The sequence below is a fragment of the Canis lupus genome, chromosome 6, assembly GCF_003254725.2.
Source record: "Canis lupus dingo isolate Sandy chromosome 6, ASM325472v2, whole genome shotgun sequence".
In the NCBI taxonomy this organism is placed as follows: Eukaryota; Metazoa; Chordata; class Mammalia; order Carnivora; family Canidae; genus Canis; species Canis lupus.
Genome location: NC_064248.1, coordinates 28,571,630 through 28,592,332, shown reverse-complemented (window position 1 = coordinate 28,592,332; position 20,703 = coordinate 28,571,630). Strand labels below are relative to the sequence as shown.

Sequence of the window (20,703 nt, the reverse complement as noted above, 5' to 3'; positions counted from 1 at the left end):
CCTGTGGTTCCGATCTGTATCTCTCCTCGTTCAGATCCATTAAATCTATTAGCAGATACCGTGGAGATATATGTGTGTGTGTGTATATATACATACATATCTCTCTCTCTATCTCTCTCTCTATATATATATATCATTCATTTTTTAAAAAACATTTTATTTATTTATTCATGAGAGTGAGAGACACAGAGAGAGAGGCAGAGACACAGGGAGAGGGAAAAGAAGCAGGCTCCATGCTGGGAGCCCGATGTGGACTCAGTCCCAGGACTCTAGGATCACACCCTGAGCCAAAGGCAGATACGTAACTGCTGAGCCACCCAGGCATCCTTCCTTTAAATATAGCCCAACATGGTATACGTAATGGCAAGGAAGAAAGATTCAATTTCATGACAAAGGACAAAAAGGAGAATTCAAACAATCACAGATTTTAAAAGTCTAGAATATTTTCCAGGACAAATACTGATACTCATAAGTTTTTAAAAAACCAATCCATGGGGATCTTGAAGTATTTCCCTGTTTCTACTTGTCTAAAGTTATCCAGGATATTTACAGATAGCTTCCTCACGGAATTACAGTTTGAAGACCTCTGAAGAAAACATCCAGATTAAGTTCCTATGCCACTCTTACTGCAGATGAGGAAGGAAATGCACCAATGGATCAAGGCTGTTCTCTGCCAAGAAATGAAACAGATGACGCCCCTGCACCACCACCACCACCCCCAAAAGATAAGGATGTGTCTGGAAAACGCAGGAAGCCTGGTGTGAAGTTGGCCGAGGCCTGTCAGTGTCAGTAGTTAATACTGATAACAGTCCCATCAATGCCACAGTCACAAAAGGGGCACCCCCTCCGAGACAGCAAGGCAGGTCACCCAGTCCTTCTCAGACACCCCATCTAAATGAAGTCGGTGTGGCTGTGTCTGTGGAATAGGCTTGCAGGTCCATGAGTGAAGGAAGTGGAGTGCCGGCTGCATGATCACTGGGGCACAGGACAGTCTCACTTGCTGCACCCAGGATACTTGCTGCTTCCATGTTATACAGGTTGAGAATGGGGCACTAGGGGCTCACTTTGATTTCAACCAAATTTGCTACATGTTCTTTTCCCAACTACCTGCCAAAAGAACAAGGAGAATCCTCCACTGCTTTTACTCTTCTCACATCTCAGCCCTTTCCTTTCTCAAGGGGGCCAAGGTGCCAGTTAAAATGAGGCTGAAATGAAGATGCTGGCCAGGTAAACCACACACCCCTGGTTTTCCCAAGCCTCACCATGCAATACAAAAGCTAAGGTAGAAATCCATAATGAGAGGATTGATATGAAGAAAGACAGTATCAAGAAAAAGAAAGACAACACCATCTTTGATTAAAGTCAAATTCAAAGTACAGAATTGAAAGCACAGATGTTCAATACACAACCAAATTTAACTAATCTTGATCCTTTAGCTAGATAAGTATGATTTTTTTTTTTAGGGACGTCTGGGTGGTTCAGTGGTTGAGCATCTGCCTTTGACTCAGGACGTGATCCCAAAGTCTCGGGATCGAGTCCACATCGGGCTCCCTGAATGGAGCCTGCTTCTCCCTCTGCCTGTGTTTCTGCCTCTCTCTGTCTGTGTCTCTCATGAATAAATAAATAAAATCTTAAAAAAAGAAAAGATTTTTTTTGAAAAAATGACCAAAGTCATAATAAACTGAGGAGACAGATCAATATTCTCATCTCACCAAAGAAAGACCCTATGTCTCCATCATCTGCTTGTCTATGGTCACTGCCAGCTAGTATGCGAGCCACCTGCTAGGCTGCATCACTGCGACAGCCCAGGGCTCCTGTCAGCCAAGAGCCAGAATGTTCTCCTGAAGCTCTGCAACAGGTAGCTGTCCTTGAAAAACAAATAAAAAGTAGGCAGCCCAGAAATCCTTCTCCCTAAGGGCTCCAGGCCAAACCCCCTGGAGGAGAAAGGCAGGCAGAAAGGAACAAACAGCAGAGTCTCTGAGCCACTGCTCCTGTGGAAAACCATCGTGAGAGGCTTGAGCCCCATTTTCGTAAACCAGTCAGCACGTGCTCTTGCTTTATGTGTGCTTCTGTTTCAAGATACCTTACTTAATAGACGTTGATCCATTAATTTGAACTCGCCAACAACAGCACTGTAACTCCTGCCCGGACAAAGCGTATCTGACACCCACATATTCTCCGTAAGGCACATCACAGTCTTCTTGTTGCTCAGGAGTGCTAGACAGCATTTGGGCGCTATGCCAGCGGCGGATGCATTTCAAACAGCAACAAAAAAAAGCACAAAACTATGGAAAATGTGGCACTACATGGACTATGAAAGGGCACTTGTTTACAGCCTGGGAGCTACAACGTGAAGGCAGAGCGTCCCCTTCTTCCACCTCGACTGGGGAATTTGTGCGTCGGGAAGACTCAGATGTTCAGCTCTCTGCGCATAGCGGAGAATGACCACAGAAGCTCCGTGAGTGCTGATTTTGAGGTTACAGAAAAATGTTAACGAGTAGGTGAATGCACAAACACAGAATCTGTGCAGGATGAGGACGGACTGTACTCTTAAGACCATTCCCAACCAGCTTCCCAAACCGAGTCTGAGAATAAATCCATAGACCTACTTTACAGCCATCTTACAGACTTCTCTGTGTCCACAGAGTCCAGAATCTTCCCATTACTGATGAACCTTCTCAAGAGCTAGCCCCCATAACAGAAAGCTGCTCCGGTACCTAGTGAAGTGCACCCACCAAGAAGGCTCTGAGCCCTCACTGTAAGGGTAAGAGGTGAGTTAGAATGGTAGCCCAGCTGTCAGGAGCCAGGGGCAAGAAAAGGACAGACAACTGAAAATCACTGTGGCAACAGTTTTGGTCTTTTGTTCAAAAGGTAAAGGTAGGAGAAGATTCCAACTGGAAGTCACTTGTAGCCGTAAGCATGGCCTCACCTGAGGGCTATGTCATTCTGTGAGCTGAGCAAACAAACACCAAAGAGCTTCTGCATCCAGTCTCCACAATGCTGCAATGCATACTTTTTATAAAATCAAGTTAGCAATATTATTTTAATGTCTGATTTTCTGAAAGGGGTGACGTAGGAAAAGAAGTGAACACTGGCCAAGCAGCTCATGCCAGGTACTGTGCCGAGAATGTTACCTTTACTACCTCCATCAATTTTTTCCCAGCCCTGAACAGCATGTTTTCCCACCATCATCTAATAGCTGAAGGCTCAGAGAGGTTAAGTCAGGCACCCAAGATCACACAGCTTTACTCCAGTCTGTCATACCATCTGGGTTTCTTCCAAATGGCTAAAATAAATTGAGAGATGGCTCGGGTATTCCAACTGGTTGAGTTTTCAATTAAGCACTGAATTGCGCAGAGTATTTCTTATAAACTTAATTCATGAGCTTTCCTCTAGGTACTCAGATCTTTTCCAGGAAGAGAACAGGAGAAAAAATGTTTTCTGTCTCTGGAAACTACTCTCGTCTCTCTTCATAAATCTTCAAACCAAATCATGGAAGACTGCACACAGATCAAACACACATTGGGGGAGATAATGGTGAGGACGTGACCGCCAGCTGACCCATGAGCTGGCTCCAGGCAATCGGAGGATCCTCAAATCCTTCCCAGTCCTTCCCTGCCTACCATTCCCACAGTGGGAGCTGTTCCAAGGACACAGCCTTGAGAGAGAAAGGTGGTGTGGAGACCAGCTGGGCAGTACACACAATGGAACCCCATGAAGGCCTCTATACAAACTCTGAATGTTCTGGCCAGCAGGTGCACAGATCTACTCATCTTGCGGAGCCCTAGACAAGCCTCGTAAGGAAGTTCCCTCATTGTATCAAACCTGCTGCCTACCCACCTGGAGTGGCATGGCCCTTTCTCCTGTCTCTTCTTATCCTTTGTGAGTACAGGGGTCACTTTAGGAACCAAGTAGCACAGCACCGACAAGATGTTTTCATCCTGACTCCAACACTGTCACTCTACCCCGAGTGCAAAGGTGGCCCTGAGCAAGCACCCTTAATCAAGGCCCACCTCTCCCACCCCCGCACCCCCCACCCCCGTGTCGGGTTGATCCCACGAATGTTCCATGATGCCATTCTGGTGACACACTGCATGTGGGGTGCACTGTGAATGCCGCACACCAAATCTGCCCACGTTACTTAGCGTGAATAAGCATTTAGATGACAAGTTTAACTTGAAGAGAGAAAGGTGGATTGGCTGCCAGCACCACAGCACCATCTTCTGGTTGGCGAGCCAGAATTAAGACACGAAAAGTCCTGTCTAGAGTTAAAAAGCACTTTAACTGTTTGGTAATTAACCCAGAAGGGTGACAGACTAGAAAATTGGGTTTTCACAAAATCTGAACAATGTCAGTGGTAAGTAAACACCCTAAGAGACCGATCACAGAACATAAAAAATTCTAACCAGAGGTCCCTCACTCCTGGTTGTCATTCCACTTTCAGAAATGTTACAGCCACACCCAGCCTCTCAGCTCTCCCATCCTGCAGAACTTGCCCATGCCCTGTGAAAGAAATTCCTTATGGTGCCACCAGAATCACACCCACACCTGACGAGGCATGCAGAAGAGTCCTTCCACTGCTCTGGCACCACGTGGAAATCTGACGGAGGCAGCAATAACCAAGGCGCTCTGAGTCTGACCCTTTCCAACCACAACTCCCATGGGTAGGGAATGACAGTTGGGGAGCATCATCCTCTCTTATGGGTCCTAACAAGTTGAGGGAAAGATGGAAGAGCTAATGATGACTCGGCATCACCTGTATGTTCCCCCAGAGTATATAATAGTCCCTAGTAGATGGTGTTGGTGGTGGATCTTGGGCCTGAGGTAAATGGAGCATCCTACTATAGCTGCCACCGCCTGAAGAGTCCATCAGGAGACCCCATCAGTGGAGAGACTGGACAGCTACACAGAGCCTCTAAACTCTCAACTATTTCCTAGTCTCTGCTGCCAGAAGAGACTAGGAAATAGAAACCTGATTTCCAGGCCTGACTTCGTCAAGGCTATGGCCCTACCACCTGGTCAAAAAAAGCCTTTGGGTGTCAGCTTCTTCCTTTTACTCATCAGATATGACATTTGTCCTCCCTCCATGAGGAGGCCCAAGCAAAGGGGATGGAGAGCAGAGCGAGATTTTTAAGTGTAATATCTCTTTCTTGGTGAGAAGCATGGAAATCTCTTTCTGGCCAGCGGAGATGTAAAGTAATGAGCATTCCCCCCCAGGGTCTGTCCACATGAATCCCTGGCCCCAGATTGCTCTAGAGACAGGAAACACCTGAAGATCAAGATCTTTGTCAGAGTTACCCTCACTTCCTCCCCTACTACTAAGCACCTGTTATAGTGCTCAGCCTACATGGAAGTTTCCTAAAGCATGTTAGCTCAAACCTTTGTGACCACAGCCTGCAACAATACATTTTTATTACAAAGCAGTGTAAACAGATGTATATCCACATGTACAGATTTATACCTGAAAAGGGTTACATCAAAAAAAGCAAACTTACCTTTAGTATATGGGACTCACTCTGAAAGTTGCTAACTCCTTCCTTTTATAAAAATGCTGATCACACTCACTAAAATGATTTCACAACCCAATGAGGGAGTGTGAACCACCGTCTGACGAACACTGTCGCCAACATCCACTTTCATCCTACCTCGGTACTTGCACACCCCTCCCTTCTCTGCTAACCTAGTCGGCCCTCTCTCAAGGACCACACTCAGGCCTCTCCGCAAAGCCTCCCCCAGCCTGTACTAGCACCTTCCCAGACACCACAGCTATTCCCCACTTGAAGAAGCCTAGCGTAGTCTGCTGAGTGAGGCAAAGCAAGTGGGACAAGATTTGGCTCAGTCACCTGCCATCTGCATTCCATCATCTGGTCATTTACTCCCTACCTTGACTCACTCCAGTAATGTTTGTGTAAACAACGTTTAACTGTTTATCAAAAGATGGATCCATCCAAGCAGAATTTCTTTTTTTATAATCTTGTTTGTCAAGGGATAATTTTCATGAACTCTAAATTAGGAACTGAAGTGCACTGTCACCAATTCTTGGAAGCCAATGGCCCATTTATTACTCTGTGTAGCATTTATAGATGTGGCAGGTTCCCAGATAAATTCAATTTGGCCTCAGTCTCTTAGAAAAGGCTATGAACTAGAGTAAATGCAAAACCAACCTTCTAGACTTTTAAAAATAAATAGAACTTGCTTGAATATGTCCATCTATTTTTGACTCAGTGCTATAATGCCACCATACGCATTTGGAAGAGTGCCATGGGGCAGGGCAGGGGTGGGAGGGACGCCTCTGACAACAGTCCAGCTTTCCAAAGGCAGCTCCCTGTCTAGTTGACAAACTTGCCACTCAACACCTGGAAATTCTTTCAAAAGGCCTTAAACTTCTAAAAGAAAACACTTAGATGTAATATTTTATTTTTAAAAATTAAAAAAAAAAAGCCCAAACCAACATTACAGCAAGATTTATAAAAAGGATAAAATTCAAATTCCTATTTTTAACATACAAATCCTGTGTTTCTATCCTCTATCAGCCCCCTCTCCATACCCCCTCCTCCACCCCCCCAAGCCATTCCACCACTTGGACCTCCGCTCCAGTCCTACCAAAGGATATGCTGGTCCTGCTCTTCACTAAAGCTTTCTCAGCCTTCTTCCACAGGCTACCTGCTGGGATCAGCACAGGCATCACCTGCTCCAGGAAGCCTTCCCTGCTGACCCTTCTCTGCATCTTCACGATAGTCTGGGTGGGTTCTCCCTCCCTTAACGTAGCACTGAGCATGCGCTGATGCACCCGCCATCTAGATACCTGTCTGCATCATTAAACCATGAATTCCTTGAATGCAGAGACTATTACTTCATCTCCATTCCCCATCTCAATTTAGTCCTTCTGTTCTTCAGCAGTAGACAAATATTTATGCAAAGATTAACAGTGCAGATTTCAAAAGAAAACCATCTTGTTAAAAACCTTGCAAAATCCCTTCATAATTATTCTCTTCTCTGTTACTATAAATAACACTGAACATAACAGACACATAAGGGTACCTAGCAATATACAGTGGTAAGTCAATAAGGCTTACACACCATCTGAAACACAATTACAAACACACACACCTAAATGTGACCCTGCTCATGCTTCAAAGTGATGCAAACTTATTTCAGGAATTGACAATTACTAAAATCAGTAGATGTCTTATATGTAGCTTGTATTTCTTTTTGCTATGTAATATGCTATTATGATTTATTTCCCTTCTCTTATAATAACAATAAAGATTTGTGTGGAGGAAAAAAATCTCAGTTTCGAAATATTATTTTAATGTGTTATCTTTTCTATGTTCCTTTTCCCAAGACTATAGCAGTTTGCTCCCTGGCCTTTGATGCAATTGGAAAACAAATCAGTTCCCCACATTTCTCCAATTAACATGCAGAAAGGACAAAGGGCATTCCTTCTAGTTACACAGTGAGATTTGTTTTATTTTAAGCAATGTTTGCTTTTTATAATCCTACAACATTAAAAAAGCTAAGTAATGCTTAGATATATTGAGGTGGAGTATAGAAGGTAAGGCAAAACCATGGTCTGAAGTGCTAGGGTCACCACCACCTCAACTTTAAGTTACCCAACACTCCAGTGGTCTAGCATTTTCTGGCATATTTGCTAAACATAATGACGTGACATTTATCCTGCTACTAAAAAGTAGTATCTGGGCTTCTCTCTAAGACAAAAGAGAAAAGACAGGTTGTAAAAATACCCAGTGGAGGAAATTATTTTTTTTAAGATTTTATTTATTTAGTCATGAAAGACAGAGAGGCAGAAACATAGGCAGAGGGAGAAGCAAGCTCACTATGGGGAGCCCAATGAGGGACTTGATTGCAGGACCTCGGGATCATGATCTGAGCCTAAGGCAGATGCTCCACTACTGAGCCACCCAGGTGTCCACCCCAGTGGTGGAAATATTATCAATAGAAGCATGTATCAAAACTGTTTCATACTCACCCTTTCAGAACAGAGGATTTAAACCAAGAAGGTGAAGGAGGAAAATCCAGAAAAACTAATTCTATAAATTTCATGATTAGAAAAAAAATAGAAAATAACTACAGTCAGCCATATGAAGGAACAACTCTGCCAACCATTGAAGAGTTTCAAAAGTAAGACATTTCCCTTTGCTATGCTCCTGCACTTATAAAAAGGCAATAATGTTTTCGTATTAAATTTAAATATTTTAACACCTAGTTAATACTTGTCTACTCTAAAAAAGTCAGAAAATGAAAAAAAAAAAAAAAAACCCACAATAAAGTAAATCTACCTGTAATCCTACCATCCGAAGAGATTCACTGGTCACATTTTTAGTAACCAAATAGTATTTTTAAATAGCCATTGAGGTACCCCCAAATCATTTCACTTATACTATTTCAAATTTGGTAAAACCATATTTATTTTGTTTTTTAAAATAGGTTGTAAATCGTGGATGAGAAAGCAATGCAAACGTGTGAAGATAGACACAGTTAACCTACACCAGCTCCCTCTTTCCGGTGACAAAAACAACACCAAATGGCACGGGAAGCCTCAGGAATAAAAATCAGAGAACTATGTTTACACTGAGTCCTCAAAGTTAGTCTGTTAGGGGCCTGAAAGCAATCAGGCAGATTGATCTCACAGCTTTAATCTCCTACTGCCACCCACATTCCAAAAACTTACCAAGAGGGAGCTATGACTGTGGTACTAAATCAGGCATGATGGTCCTTGCTTTCCAAAGTATTCTGCATAACCTTAAATAGTATGCATGATAAAAATATCAACAAACGTACCACTGCATTCAAAGATATGCAAGATTCTCTGAATGTATACAGAGACGCGTTATATTCCTGGTCATACAGAAGCAGTATGTCCAAATAAAGATGTCAATATCATTAATTTGTTAAAATGTCAGTGAAAAATCCCAGGGGGCTTTTTGAGTGACCCTAACCAAAAGATTCTAAGGCTCAATCAGAAGAATAAATAAAAGCTTATTTTGGAACAGGAGTGGAGGGTCCTAAAATTGCTTAAATTAAACGTCCAACAAAGAAAACTGTTAAAAGAACTAAAATAGTATGTAAAGTATACATTAACTTATATGAAATATACATTTAACACATGCACAATGGAAAGGTAAATCTCAAATATTACTGCAATTATCTTTGTTAATAAAGAGGGGACACTGGGTGATTTTTTTAGTTTTCTGCGGGTTTAAAATTTTTCTATTAACAAAAATAAATCATCACTGTTTAATAAGAAAAACATGAGTTGTTTTTAGATTTTTTTCAAGATCATTTGAATTTAATGATTTCACAATCTTCAGAATTTTATTTTAAAAATTTTAAAAAATGATTCTGCTTCAGGTACAAAGACTAAGGTATAAACACACTCTTTAAAGAATTAATTTAGGGTGTCTGCCTTTGGCTTGGGTCATGATCCCAGGTTCCTGGGATCTAGCCCTGTGTTGGACTCCCTGCTCGGTGGAGGGCATTTCTCCCTCTCCCTCTACCCCTCCCTGCTGCTGTGCTCTCTTGCTCTGTCAAACAAATAAAATCTTTTTCTTTTCTTTTTTTTTTTTAAGATTTTACTTATTTGAGAGAGAGAGAGATAGCGAGCAAGAGAGAGCATAAGTAGGGGGAGAGGAATTGGGGGTTGAGGGCCAGTGGGAGAGGGAGAAGCAGATTCCCCGCTGAGTAGGGAGCCTGATACAAGGCTCAATACCAGGCCCCTGGGATCATGACCTGAGCTGAAGGCAGACACTTAACCGATTGAGCCATCCAGGTGCCCCAATAAATAAGATCTTTAAAAAACTAATAAAAATACTAAAAATTTTTTAAAATAAAGTTTTATTTTCTTAAGTTCCTTTTTTTTAAATATTCTATTCATTTATTCATGAGAGACACAGAGAGAGAGAAAGGCACAGACACAGGCAGAGGGAGAAGCAGGCCCCATGCAGGGAGCCCGACGCGGGACTCGATCCCGGGTCTCCAGGATCATACCCTGGGCCGAAGGCGGCACCAAACCACTGAGCCACCGGGGCTGCCCCCCAAAATGAAGAATTTAAAACAGTCAATACTTACCATCCCAAAGGAATATAATTAAATAAGTTATGTGAAATGTAATGCATCCATTAAAAGAAAACTCTCCTAGAAAACTGTGTGACAGCATGAGAAATGCGCATGACCTACTATTAACTTAAAAAGCCGATCCAAAAATACACCTGTAGTCAGATCCCAACTAATATTAAAAAGTTATGAAAACACTTATCTATACAAAATAAAACAAAAAAGAAATACAAATCAAAATATTACTAGTATTATGTCTAGGTTGTGAGGCCATGACTGAATTGTTTTCTTCTTTATATTTTCAAATATTTTTCACATTTTCAACAATGAATTTTATTTACTTCTAAAACTGAGGGCAGGAGAGCACAACAAGAGCAGTTTGTTATGAATAATATTACAATTAAATATGACAGATCTACTGAATATTCTGACAGTGCAACATGAAGCAACATTCTTAGATCCAGACAACATGGCCTCTAGAATAGAAAAATCAAATCCATTGCTTTGGACCAGAAACAATTCAACAGAACACGAAAACTCCACCTCTAGAGCACAAACACTGCATTTTCTCCTGGATATGTTCTCACTGCCACAGACCTCATTTTGTCACTGTTACTACTTTAATGCTGGTAATTATATTAAGAACTTGGGAAGCCTTATGTGGCAGTCAGGAAGCTTTCTGTCCAATTCTCATACTAGCTAATGCCCTGAAGAATACTAATTAGGGAAAGTCCAAGTTATTGTTACTTTCAAATAAATCTGCCTGATACAGATTCCATAGTAAAGATGTGTAAGACTGCTAATTCTCAAGATTAAACACATGGGGGAATTAGGAAAACAAGAAGGCTCTTAATAAATATTATTAAAAACTTCCACAGTGCTTTTTGTGGATTAAGTGACTTAGAGGAATTAAAAAAAAAAGTCAGCTGCTTTAATAAGTTTTCAACAGAAGATATGTACACAAAACACAGACATTTACACATCTCATAATAATGATTTTCCTTTATCAATAAGCCACTACCATAAAAATCTTGGGTATATAAATACATTGTTTCTAGGATGCATTATTTATGGCATGAAAATCATTTGTCATTTACATACACAAGTAAGTTACCAATCCCTTCCTCTAAAACAAGCTTATTTAATAGAACCCTTCTAAAGTCATGTCACAGTTGAACGCATTTATCTATTGCTACAGTTATAATTCAAGATAATTGTTGCAAACCAATACTATGCGAGGTTTAAGACTAGAAGACTAGAAAAATTAATATGAAGGGGAAAAACACTCATTTTTTTAGTTCTTTCTTGAGTGTTTTGCACATTTCCTCTTTGACAAGAATAAATATACAGTAACACACTAGCAAACTATGAAAAAGACCACAAACAGAAGCCAAGATATCAAATACTTTGTATCTGGATTTTGTCTGTTGGTATGCATGCCTACCCAAAAGGAACTGATCTTAAGTCAGTTTTAATTGGCTAAAAGAGGGAAGTCATAGGGTTTTTTTTTTTAATGTGTTATACATGATATTTTCTTAAAATGTTATTTAACAAGCAGAAAAAGGTAGTTTAAGCATGCTCTATAATATGGCAGAAGTGTTGCATCAATGTAAGAGCAACAATTTAAAAGCACAGGTAAAGATGTTCTGCTTCCAGAATTGGAAGGAATAAGCTCCTAACAAATCAGCTTTTCTGCTGAAAACAACTATGAGCTCTGGGGGTTAAAAATGCAAAAAGCAAATATCTGAGGGCCCTGAAACATGAAAAAAACAGGTAGATTTTGCAAAGGAGTAAAAAACCAGAGGAAGCCAGCCAGCACAAAGTGAATTTCCTGGGGTTTTTTTGTGTGACTATACCCTAAGAGGAAATTGCAGTTACAAGGGCATGAGGCAACTAGAACTTTGCAAGGAAAGTCCTCTGTCTTCCTGGTAGGAGGACTCAGAAGCAGTAGGCAACTCATGGCACTAGAATTCAAAGGGAATCCTAGGGCAGAAGAAAAACAGAAAACAGGAAGCCCAAATTTAGTGTACAGACTCAGCCCATGTGTCTGGCTGACCCTCACTTAACCTTACAGGTGGTAGGCTGACGGCAGAATGAGCTCAGATCTGAGGCAACCCCCACCACGATATGTGAGAGCTTGTCATCTGAGTTTCAGTAAGTTAAATGCTGCTAAACCTACAAAAATATCAAGACTCTTCTGAGGGAATATAAGTGAATGCAGAATCTCCACAAAAGTACATTCACAGTGTCCAGGAAACAATCCCAAGTTATTTGACATAGGAAGAGCCAAGAAAACATGACCCATGCTCAAGGGAAAAGTGATCAACTAATGCCAACGTCTCAGTGATGCAGATGCTGGGATTATTAGACAAAGACTTTAAAGGAGCTATTCTAATTATGTTCACAGAGGTAAAGGGAACAGAGGCTCCACATAAAGATAGGAAATCTCAACAGAGAAATAGGAAAGATAAAAATAAACTGAATGGAAATAACAGAACTGAAAAACACAATACGTGAAATAAAAAATTCACTGGATGGGCTTAAGAGCAGAATAATGATGACTGAACGAAAAGCCAGTGAGCTTATTGATAAATAGAAATTAACCAATGTGAAGAAGAAAAAAGAAAGGTTAAAAAAAAAATGTACAGTGCCTCAGGAACCCTGGAACAATATCAAAAAGTCTCCTGCATACAGGTAATTGGAGCCTCCCAGGAGAGGAGAGGCAAGAGAATACAGAACAACAACAACAAAATACTTGAATAGTGTCTAAAAACTTCCTAAATCTGGTGAAAGACACAAATGTGCAGATTCAAGGGGCACCTGGCTAGCTCAATCAGTAGAACATGCAACTCCTGATCTTGGGGTTGTGAGTTCGAGCCTCATGTTGGATGCAGAGATTACTTTTTTAAAAAGTCTTCTAAAAATTTTTAAAAATTAAATTTACAGATTCAAGACAGTTAGTCAACCCCAAGAGGATAATTATAAAGAAAGCCATGCCTAAGTACATCACAGTCAAACTGCTGAAATCCAATGATTCAATGACAAAGAAAATCTTGAATATCTACATTTCTATATGGCAACAATGACACAAATTATTGTAGACTTCTCATCAGAAACCATGGAGACCAGAAGACAGTGGATCAACATCTTTAAAATGCTGAGAGAAATCCAGAATTCTATAGAGCCAGTTAAAATATCCTACATGAATGAAGGCAAAATAAAGACTGTTGTAGTTTAAAAAAAACAAAACAAAACAAAACCTAAGACAATGAGCAGCATTGCAAGAAATACCGATGGAAGTTGTTTAGGCTGAAGTGAGATGATACTCAAAAGAAACTTGGATCTTCAGGAATGAAGGAAGACACCTGAAATGGTAAATATCAGGGTAAAGAGAAAAGAATTTCGCCTTTTAATTTCTTAAAATACATATGACTCTTTAAAGCAAAATTATAACACTTTATAGGATTTATAACGTATGCACATATTATATATACGCCAACTACAGCATGAAAACCAAGTGGACATCTACGCATGTTAAGGTTTCTACATTATATGTGAACTGGTATAATATGAACTCTAAGTAGACTGTGAAAAGTTATGGATAGATGTTAAAATTTCTAAAGCAACCACTAAAAAAGAATGCGAAGAGATGAGATTAAAAAGACGAGAGAAAGTAATATGGACTTCTTTAAAGAACAAGTTTTAAAATGACAAAAGCATATAAGTAATTACATTTATATATGACAGATAAGTTGAGTCTATGGAAGGAAAAATATCGATATACTAGGCAAACATAAAAAACACAAGAAGGATAAGGGCACCTCAGTGGCTCAGTTTCTACCTTCGGCTCAGGTTATGATCTCAGAGTCCTGAGATCAAGCCTTACATCCAGTTCCCTGCTCAGCGGAAGTCTGCTTCTCCCTCTCCCTCTCTCCCTTTACTCCCTCCTACCCACACCATTCCTGCATGCTCTCTCCCTCTCTCAAATAAATAAATAAAATCTTTGAAAAAACACACATACAAGGATAGACTGATTATATTAATATCAAATAAGGTAGGCCTAAAAACAGTAATGATACAAAAGATAAAGAGGGATGTTTCAAAATGAAGAATCAATTTATTGGGGAAAAAAGTAGTCACAAGTGTGTATGCATCTAATAACACAGCCTTAAAACTGACAAAATTAAGGGGGGAAAAAGACAATTCCATAATCATAGATTTTATTAACATCTCTCTCAAAATTGGTAAATTAGATAAAACATCAGTAAAGACACTGAACATCTGAGCAACAGTAATATTTATACACCAAACCATATACTGCAGAACTCACATTCTTTTCAAGTACACGTAGTCTGTTCAGCAAGACAGGCCTTAATACAAATTTCAGTAAACTTCAGAAGACTGAAATCATGGTGAAATCTCTAATCACAACAGAATTAAATCAGAAATTAGTAACAAGGGATCATGGGGAATCACTTGGAAATGAAGCAACATACTTCTAAATAATCCAGGGTCAAAAAGAGAAATTAGAAAGGCATCTAACTTAAGGATAACGGAATGATAACGTGCAATTTGTGGGATATACCTAAAGCAGCACTTAGAGAATAATTTGTGACTTTAAATGTTTATATTAGAAACAAAAAAAAAAAAGGTCAAAATCTATGAGTAGGAAAGAGTCTTGGCTACATCCACAGCATGAGCTGGCTGTGAGGGTTGGTACACCCACACAGGAGAAAAGAAGGTACAGCTGAAAGTAAGAAGTGGGGAAGACTTGAAAACTGCTTGAATGCTGAAAGTCTTCCCCAACCCAGCTGTCAAAGGGTGGAAGCCTCACTGGATCATAGTGTTCAAACACACACCTAACCAATCAGTGGCCAACCACTAAGCCATAATGACCCAGGGGCAATCTCTAGAAGGCCAGGCATACAAAATTTTAGATGAATTTTTTTTTAAGTAGGATCCATGTCCCCATGGAGCTCAATGAGGGACTTGAACTCACGACCATAAGATCAAGACCTGAGACGAGATCAAGAGTAGGATACTTAGCCAACTGAGCCACCCAGGCACCCCTAGAAAAATTTTTAAAAATCAATCACATATGGTTCTACCTCAGGAAGTGGAAAGAAGAAGGGCAAAGTAAACCCAAAGGAAATAAAAGGAAGGAAAGAGGGCACCTGGCTGGCTCAACTGAAGGACTATGTGCCTCTTCATCTTGGGGTTGTGAGTTTGAGCCCTAGTTTGGGTACAGGGAAAGGAAAAGGAAAATGAAAAGGAAAAGGGAAAGGGAAAAGGAAAGGGAAAAGGAAAGGGAAAAGGAAAAGAAAAAGGAAAAAGAACGGAGAAAAAAAGGAAGAAAGGGGTGCCTGGGTGGCGCAGTTGGTTTAGCAGCTGAATCTTATATTTTAATGACAAGAGAATTTAATGACAAGCTGAATAATTTAATGACAAGCTGAATTTCAGCTCAGGTCATAATTTCAGGATTGTGAGATTAAGCCCCACATTGTGCTCCACACTCAGCATGGAGTCAGTTTGAAAGTCTCTCTCCCTCTCTCTCTACCCTTTCCACTCATGCTCATGAGCGCTCTCTGTTCTCTGTCCCTAAAATAAATAAATAAATCTTAAAAAAAAAAAAAAAACTAAGGAGAAAAAGCAGAAATACAGCACACAGACAAAAACAAACAATACAACTAAGGCAAAAGCTGGCTCTTTGAAAAGATCATCAAAATCAGTATCCCCCAGCTAGTGTGATCAAGGAAAAATGAGAACACAAATCACCAATACTGCATGTAAAGCAAGCAGTTATCACTACAAATTCTGCAGACATTAAAAGGAGAACAAAAAAAGCACAGGTAAAGTTTAAAGTTATAAGCACCTTTCAGCAAAACAGTATTGAACAATGGCCTCCAGTCATATCCACAACTCTAATATTCATCTGTTCACAAATAAAAGCTGTGCTTTTGAAAGTACAATTTAATATAAACACACTCATACCCTAGACTAAAATGAAGCAAGTTTCTCCCTCCATCCCAACACACTGTCCCTGAACAAGCTCCTAAGGCAGCATATCAGTAATTTATACAAGTACCTGAATTTGTGCTGCTTTTACAAAATAATTGTCAGGTTTCTACATCTTTTAAAGTGCTTTTATCAATTTTTGTGTTTTTATAAATTTCTGGTAGTGCACTGCAATTTCCAGCTTTCAAAATAAATGAGAAGGTTATTTTTCTCTCAAGCTATTCATATGAAAATTTATAATGCGTTTAGGACACTCAAAAATACTCAATGGCTAAATATTGAGAGTATGACTAAAAGGTTCTCTGACTTTTAAAATATTGCTGGGTCCCTCCCTCATTTAACAAAACTACATTAGGAATATAAAAATCTTAAATATGAATGAGCTATTCAGATGTGACCCTTAAAGGTGATGATCTCTTACTCTGCTACTTTGAGGAAAATTCTTAAACAGTGAGAATAGGTGATGTTCTCCATGGTCATGTACTATCTTATCTGAAGAGCTACAAGGGAATATAATGTTGAATGTATGGCTGGTATGGGCTCTCACCACTTGGACAACCCCAAAGCCACTGGAATGCTCACCTAATCTCTTGCAAACAAACAAAAAATCAGCAACCAAACCAAATAGCACTTGGTAGAAGGTGGTTTTTTTAAATTAATTTATTTAAATTCAATTTAATTAACATATACTATATATTATTAGTTTCAGAGAAGGGTTTTAATAATTAGTACAACAAAAAAAAATTAGTACAACAAAGTTCTGCAGAAAAAGAGAACTTTCATATTCAAGATACTGAAAATGGCTTTTTAAAATATCTTGATTAGATTTAGTGCTATCAAAAGAAAAAGACAGGTGTCAGGTAAGAAGCAGCTTCTTAAATGTAAATCAAAAATCAGTCTGTAACAGCGCCAAAGAAGCCATTACAAGCTGCTATATAAATAGGCATTTAATGATTTTTCCAATGTTACGTTATTGATCTACAGGCCCTCTGTTTCCGCTGAAATGAATAAGTAATTTGTTTAAGATAACATTAATAGGGTTTGCAGCACTTTAGACATCCTGGGTCTCTCTTGTCATTAAAAGAACTGCTATAAAAACCAGATTTTACACTGTCTTTCAATGAAACATCTGCATAATTTTATAAATCACAGCAAAAGACCAGAGACATATATATATATATATATCCGGCCCATGCAGAAAGGCATTGCTAAGTCATTATACCCTGAATATCACTTACTGGGCTCAACAAACATTTAACTTCTTTGCTAATGTCAGTCACTACCCTGAGCACTGAAAACACAATGGTGAGCAAGAGGTCTGGTCCCTGCTCTCAGAGAGTTTATAGTCTACCAGAGAAGACAGTCAAAACATGACATGTCAGTAGAGGAGGCCAGGCTGGCACAGAAAATGGGGTCCAATCCCCTGCACAGGGAGCCAGGGAAGACATTCAGAGAAATGGATGTTTAAGCTGCGATGAGGGAAGTGGGACGCAGCCAAGCTCTGGAGGAAGAGGATGGTTTGTGGCAAAGAGAATTATGGTCACAGGCACGGCACATGCAAATGGCCAGGTATTTATGTTAGGAGCTGTCTTTTGTGAGGGTGCCTGGGTGGCTCAGTCAGTTAAGCGTCTGCCTGTGGCTCAGGTCATGATCCCAGGGTCCTGGGACTGAGCCCCACATCACCCTCCCTGCTCAGCAGGAGTCTGCTTCTCCCTCTCCCTCTGCCCCTCCCCCTTGCCTGTGCTCTCTACCTCTTCTCTCTCAAATAAATAAATACAATCTTAAAAGAAAAGAGATGTCTTTTGTGTAAGAGACAACAATGGAAACTTAGACTTTACTAGTAAAGCTGCATATATCAAGACACAACAGTCATCTACTTGATCTAGGAGGAAAAAGGTAAGAAGGTCACACTTTCACCTTGGCCTTTTCCCCATGTTACTGACTCAGGCACACATTGAGTTACTCAAGCCACAGTGCATTCCAAGCACTAAAGAAGGAGTCAATGGGGAAGAAGATGGACTCGATGTTGCCCTCAGGGAAGCAACACACAAGGAAAAACAATCACACTGCAGAGCTTCTGTGGCAACGTGATTCTGAAATGCAGCTCCCAGATTTTAGGTATCACTGAGTGAAATACTGAGCTGGGAGGCTACTGTTTGAGGCATCTTTCAATCATAAGTGAGGGAACAATCCTCACAGGACATCAAATGTGGTATAACGGCAACATGAAAAGCATCACTGACACCCATACACATAAACAAGGAATTATGCTTGTATTTGCAAGCAGACACCACCAGCTAGTGTCTTAGAGCTTTTACAGACTCTCATTTTTACTGTTCACGGCAAGGGAGGCCAAGCAGATATTTTAATAATTACCTAGCATTTGTCAAGCACTGCTAGTGGAGTGCCAGGCTCCCTGCTGGGCACTTAATGTCCGTGATCTCATTTCACAAAGGAACCATCATTGCCTCCACCTCTCAGACAGAGGAGCCCGAGGCTTTCTGAGTTTACGGAACCTGCCCAAAGACACTGGGCTGACAGGTGGTACAGGCGAGGTTAGTCCCTGGGGCAGTCTGGCTTCCAAGCCTTTGCATCTCCTTCCATCCCACTGCAGAGTTTCAATGTCACCCAAGTGTGACCAGCGGGAAATCTAAAGGGAGAAGCTGAGCAGAGGAGGTTTGATTGGACTTCCAGCCAGGAGTTCTGGTTCTGCATCCTTATGGCCACAGAATACCTCGCTATGTTCTCAGAGTCCCTTCCCCCCCCTTGAAGTTATCTTCAGCTCTCTAATTATCAGTTCTTTTGTGCACCATCTCAGTGGTCTCTCTATTAACAAGTGACAACATTCGCACCCTGCATCCAACACTAATTCTTGGTGTCATGTGCTCCCAAAGTACACCTCACAATGAAATCCACTATTAATGACCATTGTAAAAGTTCAAAGCTCTGCCACGGTATATATATATTCATATATATATGAAATATATGAAATATATATACATGAAATCTCATGTAATCCTAACAATAATCCCAGTAAGCCCATACTATCATCCCAGTTTACAGAGATAACCAGAGGTTTCTCAAGATGAAATAACTTGCCCAAGGTCACACAACTAGAAGTAGTGCAGCAGCATGATCGCAGAGCTCAAGCTTTTCACTACAATATAGCCTATATAGTCCTGCAATGGTCATAGAATTAAGTACCACCACCAAAATACTCTGATTTGAATATGTATATTTGTGGAAGTTTTCTACGTAATTACTCATATAGTTACATTCTCAGAATTACAGAGTTTTAGTATGTGGCACCTTATTAAATAAGAAGAAAAAATTTAATTTTCTCCTACATTATTAAGCACCAGAAAAACTTGAAATCTATTTGAATAAGTAGCTGAACAATACATATTTTATTCAATAACTTTTCATCCTAAGAAAAGAGAACATTTTGAGATGGTTAATATCAAAATTATTTAGGGTCCAGTAAGAGATGTGGCGTTCCATCTTTCTACCATCCTATTTTAAAAACAAATAAAATATCTTTCAGTTTGTAAAACCAGTATTCCATACAAGTTTAATGAAATGAATAGATCACAAAAACTTATAAATATATGGAAAAAGTACAGAGATGAAAGGAGAATACAGGTATCACCTTTTGGTGTTCCCCATTCCTCTGAATTTGCTGCTTTTAATTTTCAAAGCAAATCTGTAACCCGTTTTAGAAAAAGTGCAATGGAAGGGAACAGGAAGGAAGTGAAAAGATACATTACATAGTATGTCTAATGAATTAATACATTTGTCTTATTTTCTCACCTACACGTGATACGTACTAATTATCTCCTTTATTTTAGAGACAGCTCTGAACCAACCAAGCTGCAGTGCTTGTTAATCAGCTAATGGAACCTACACTATAAGGAAGGTGAGCTCCCACTTTAATTAATTTACAAAACAAATGTCCAAAGCACTTACCAATCTGTACTTGTTCCGGCTGGCTGAGAGAAACAAATGCTGATGTATCATCAATCCAGGATATATGAATGTTACCTGTAATGTTGAAATAAAAGTAAAGGGAGCATTTGACCATTTAGATCACTATCAGACTTCATTTGGATATCTGATATCCAGGTCTAATTATTTGGCTACCGCTCTTCTTGAAAAAACATGGAAGACTAGAATTACTAAAAATGGGCAGACATCACTGGAATTTAATAATCAAAGAATGTTTTAATTCCTCCCCAAATTTTCAAAGGCTTGCAAACTGCTCTGTCATAGGACAAAAACTCATGCCCTACTGCACAGTAAGGATCCCTAATAACTTGCTCAATTACAAAAGTCACTTCTCCACCTTGTGTGTTTTCAATAAATAATAATAGTGAACAGGCTCTAAGTAGTGCTATATGCCACATACTATCCTAATTGCTTTCCATGAATCAGCTCATTTAATCCTCATCCAATGCTTATATATAGTAAGTGGTCTTACAAACATCAACATCACCATCTCCAATGAGGACACAAAGATACAGAAGCTACCTGTCCAGTATCACCCAACTGATTCCTTTTCATTAAAATGAAAACAAAATTCTACTCAGAGCATTCTACTTAATTTAGCCAATTAAA

At 39.8% G+C, this 20,703-nt stretch overlaps 1 protein-coding gene across 2 annotated transcripts in view; it reads right to left on the bottom strand.

Annotated features, from left to right (window-relative positions):
* Positions 1-20,703, bottom strand: part of PARN (poly(A)-specific ribonuclease) — a 155,195-nt gene that overhangs the window by 77,349 nt on the left and 57,143 nt on the right. For both annotated transcript variants that reach the window (XM_035718207.2, XM_025416454.3), the window contains exon 21: positions 20,056-20,130. In XM_035718207.2, coding sequence (XP_035574100.2) covers positions 20,056-20,130 — 75 coding nt within the window. The remainder of the gene's footprint in view (positions 1-20,055; positions 20,131-20,703) is intronic.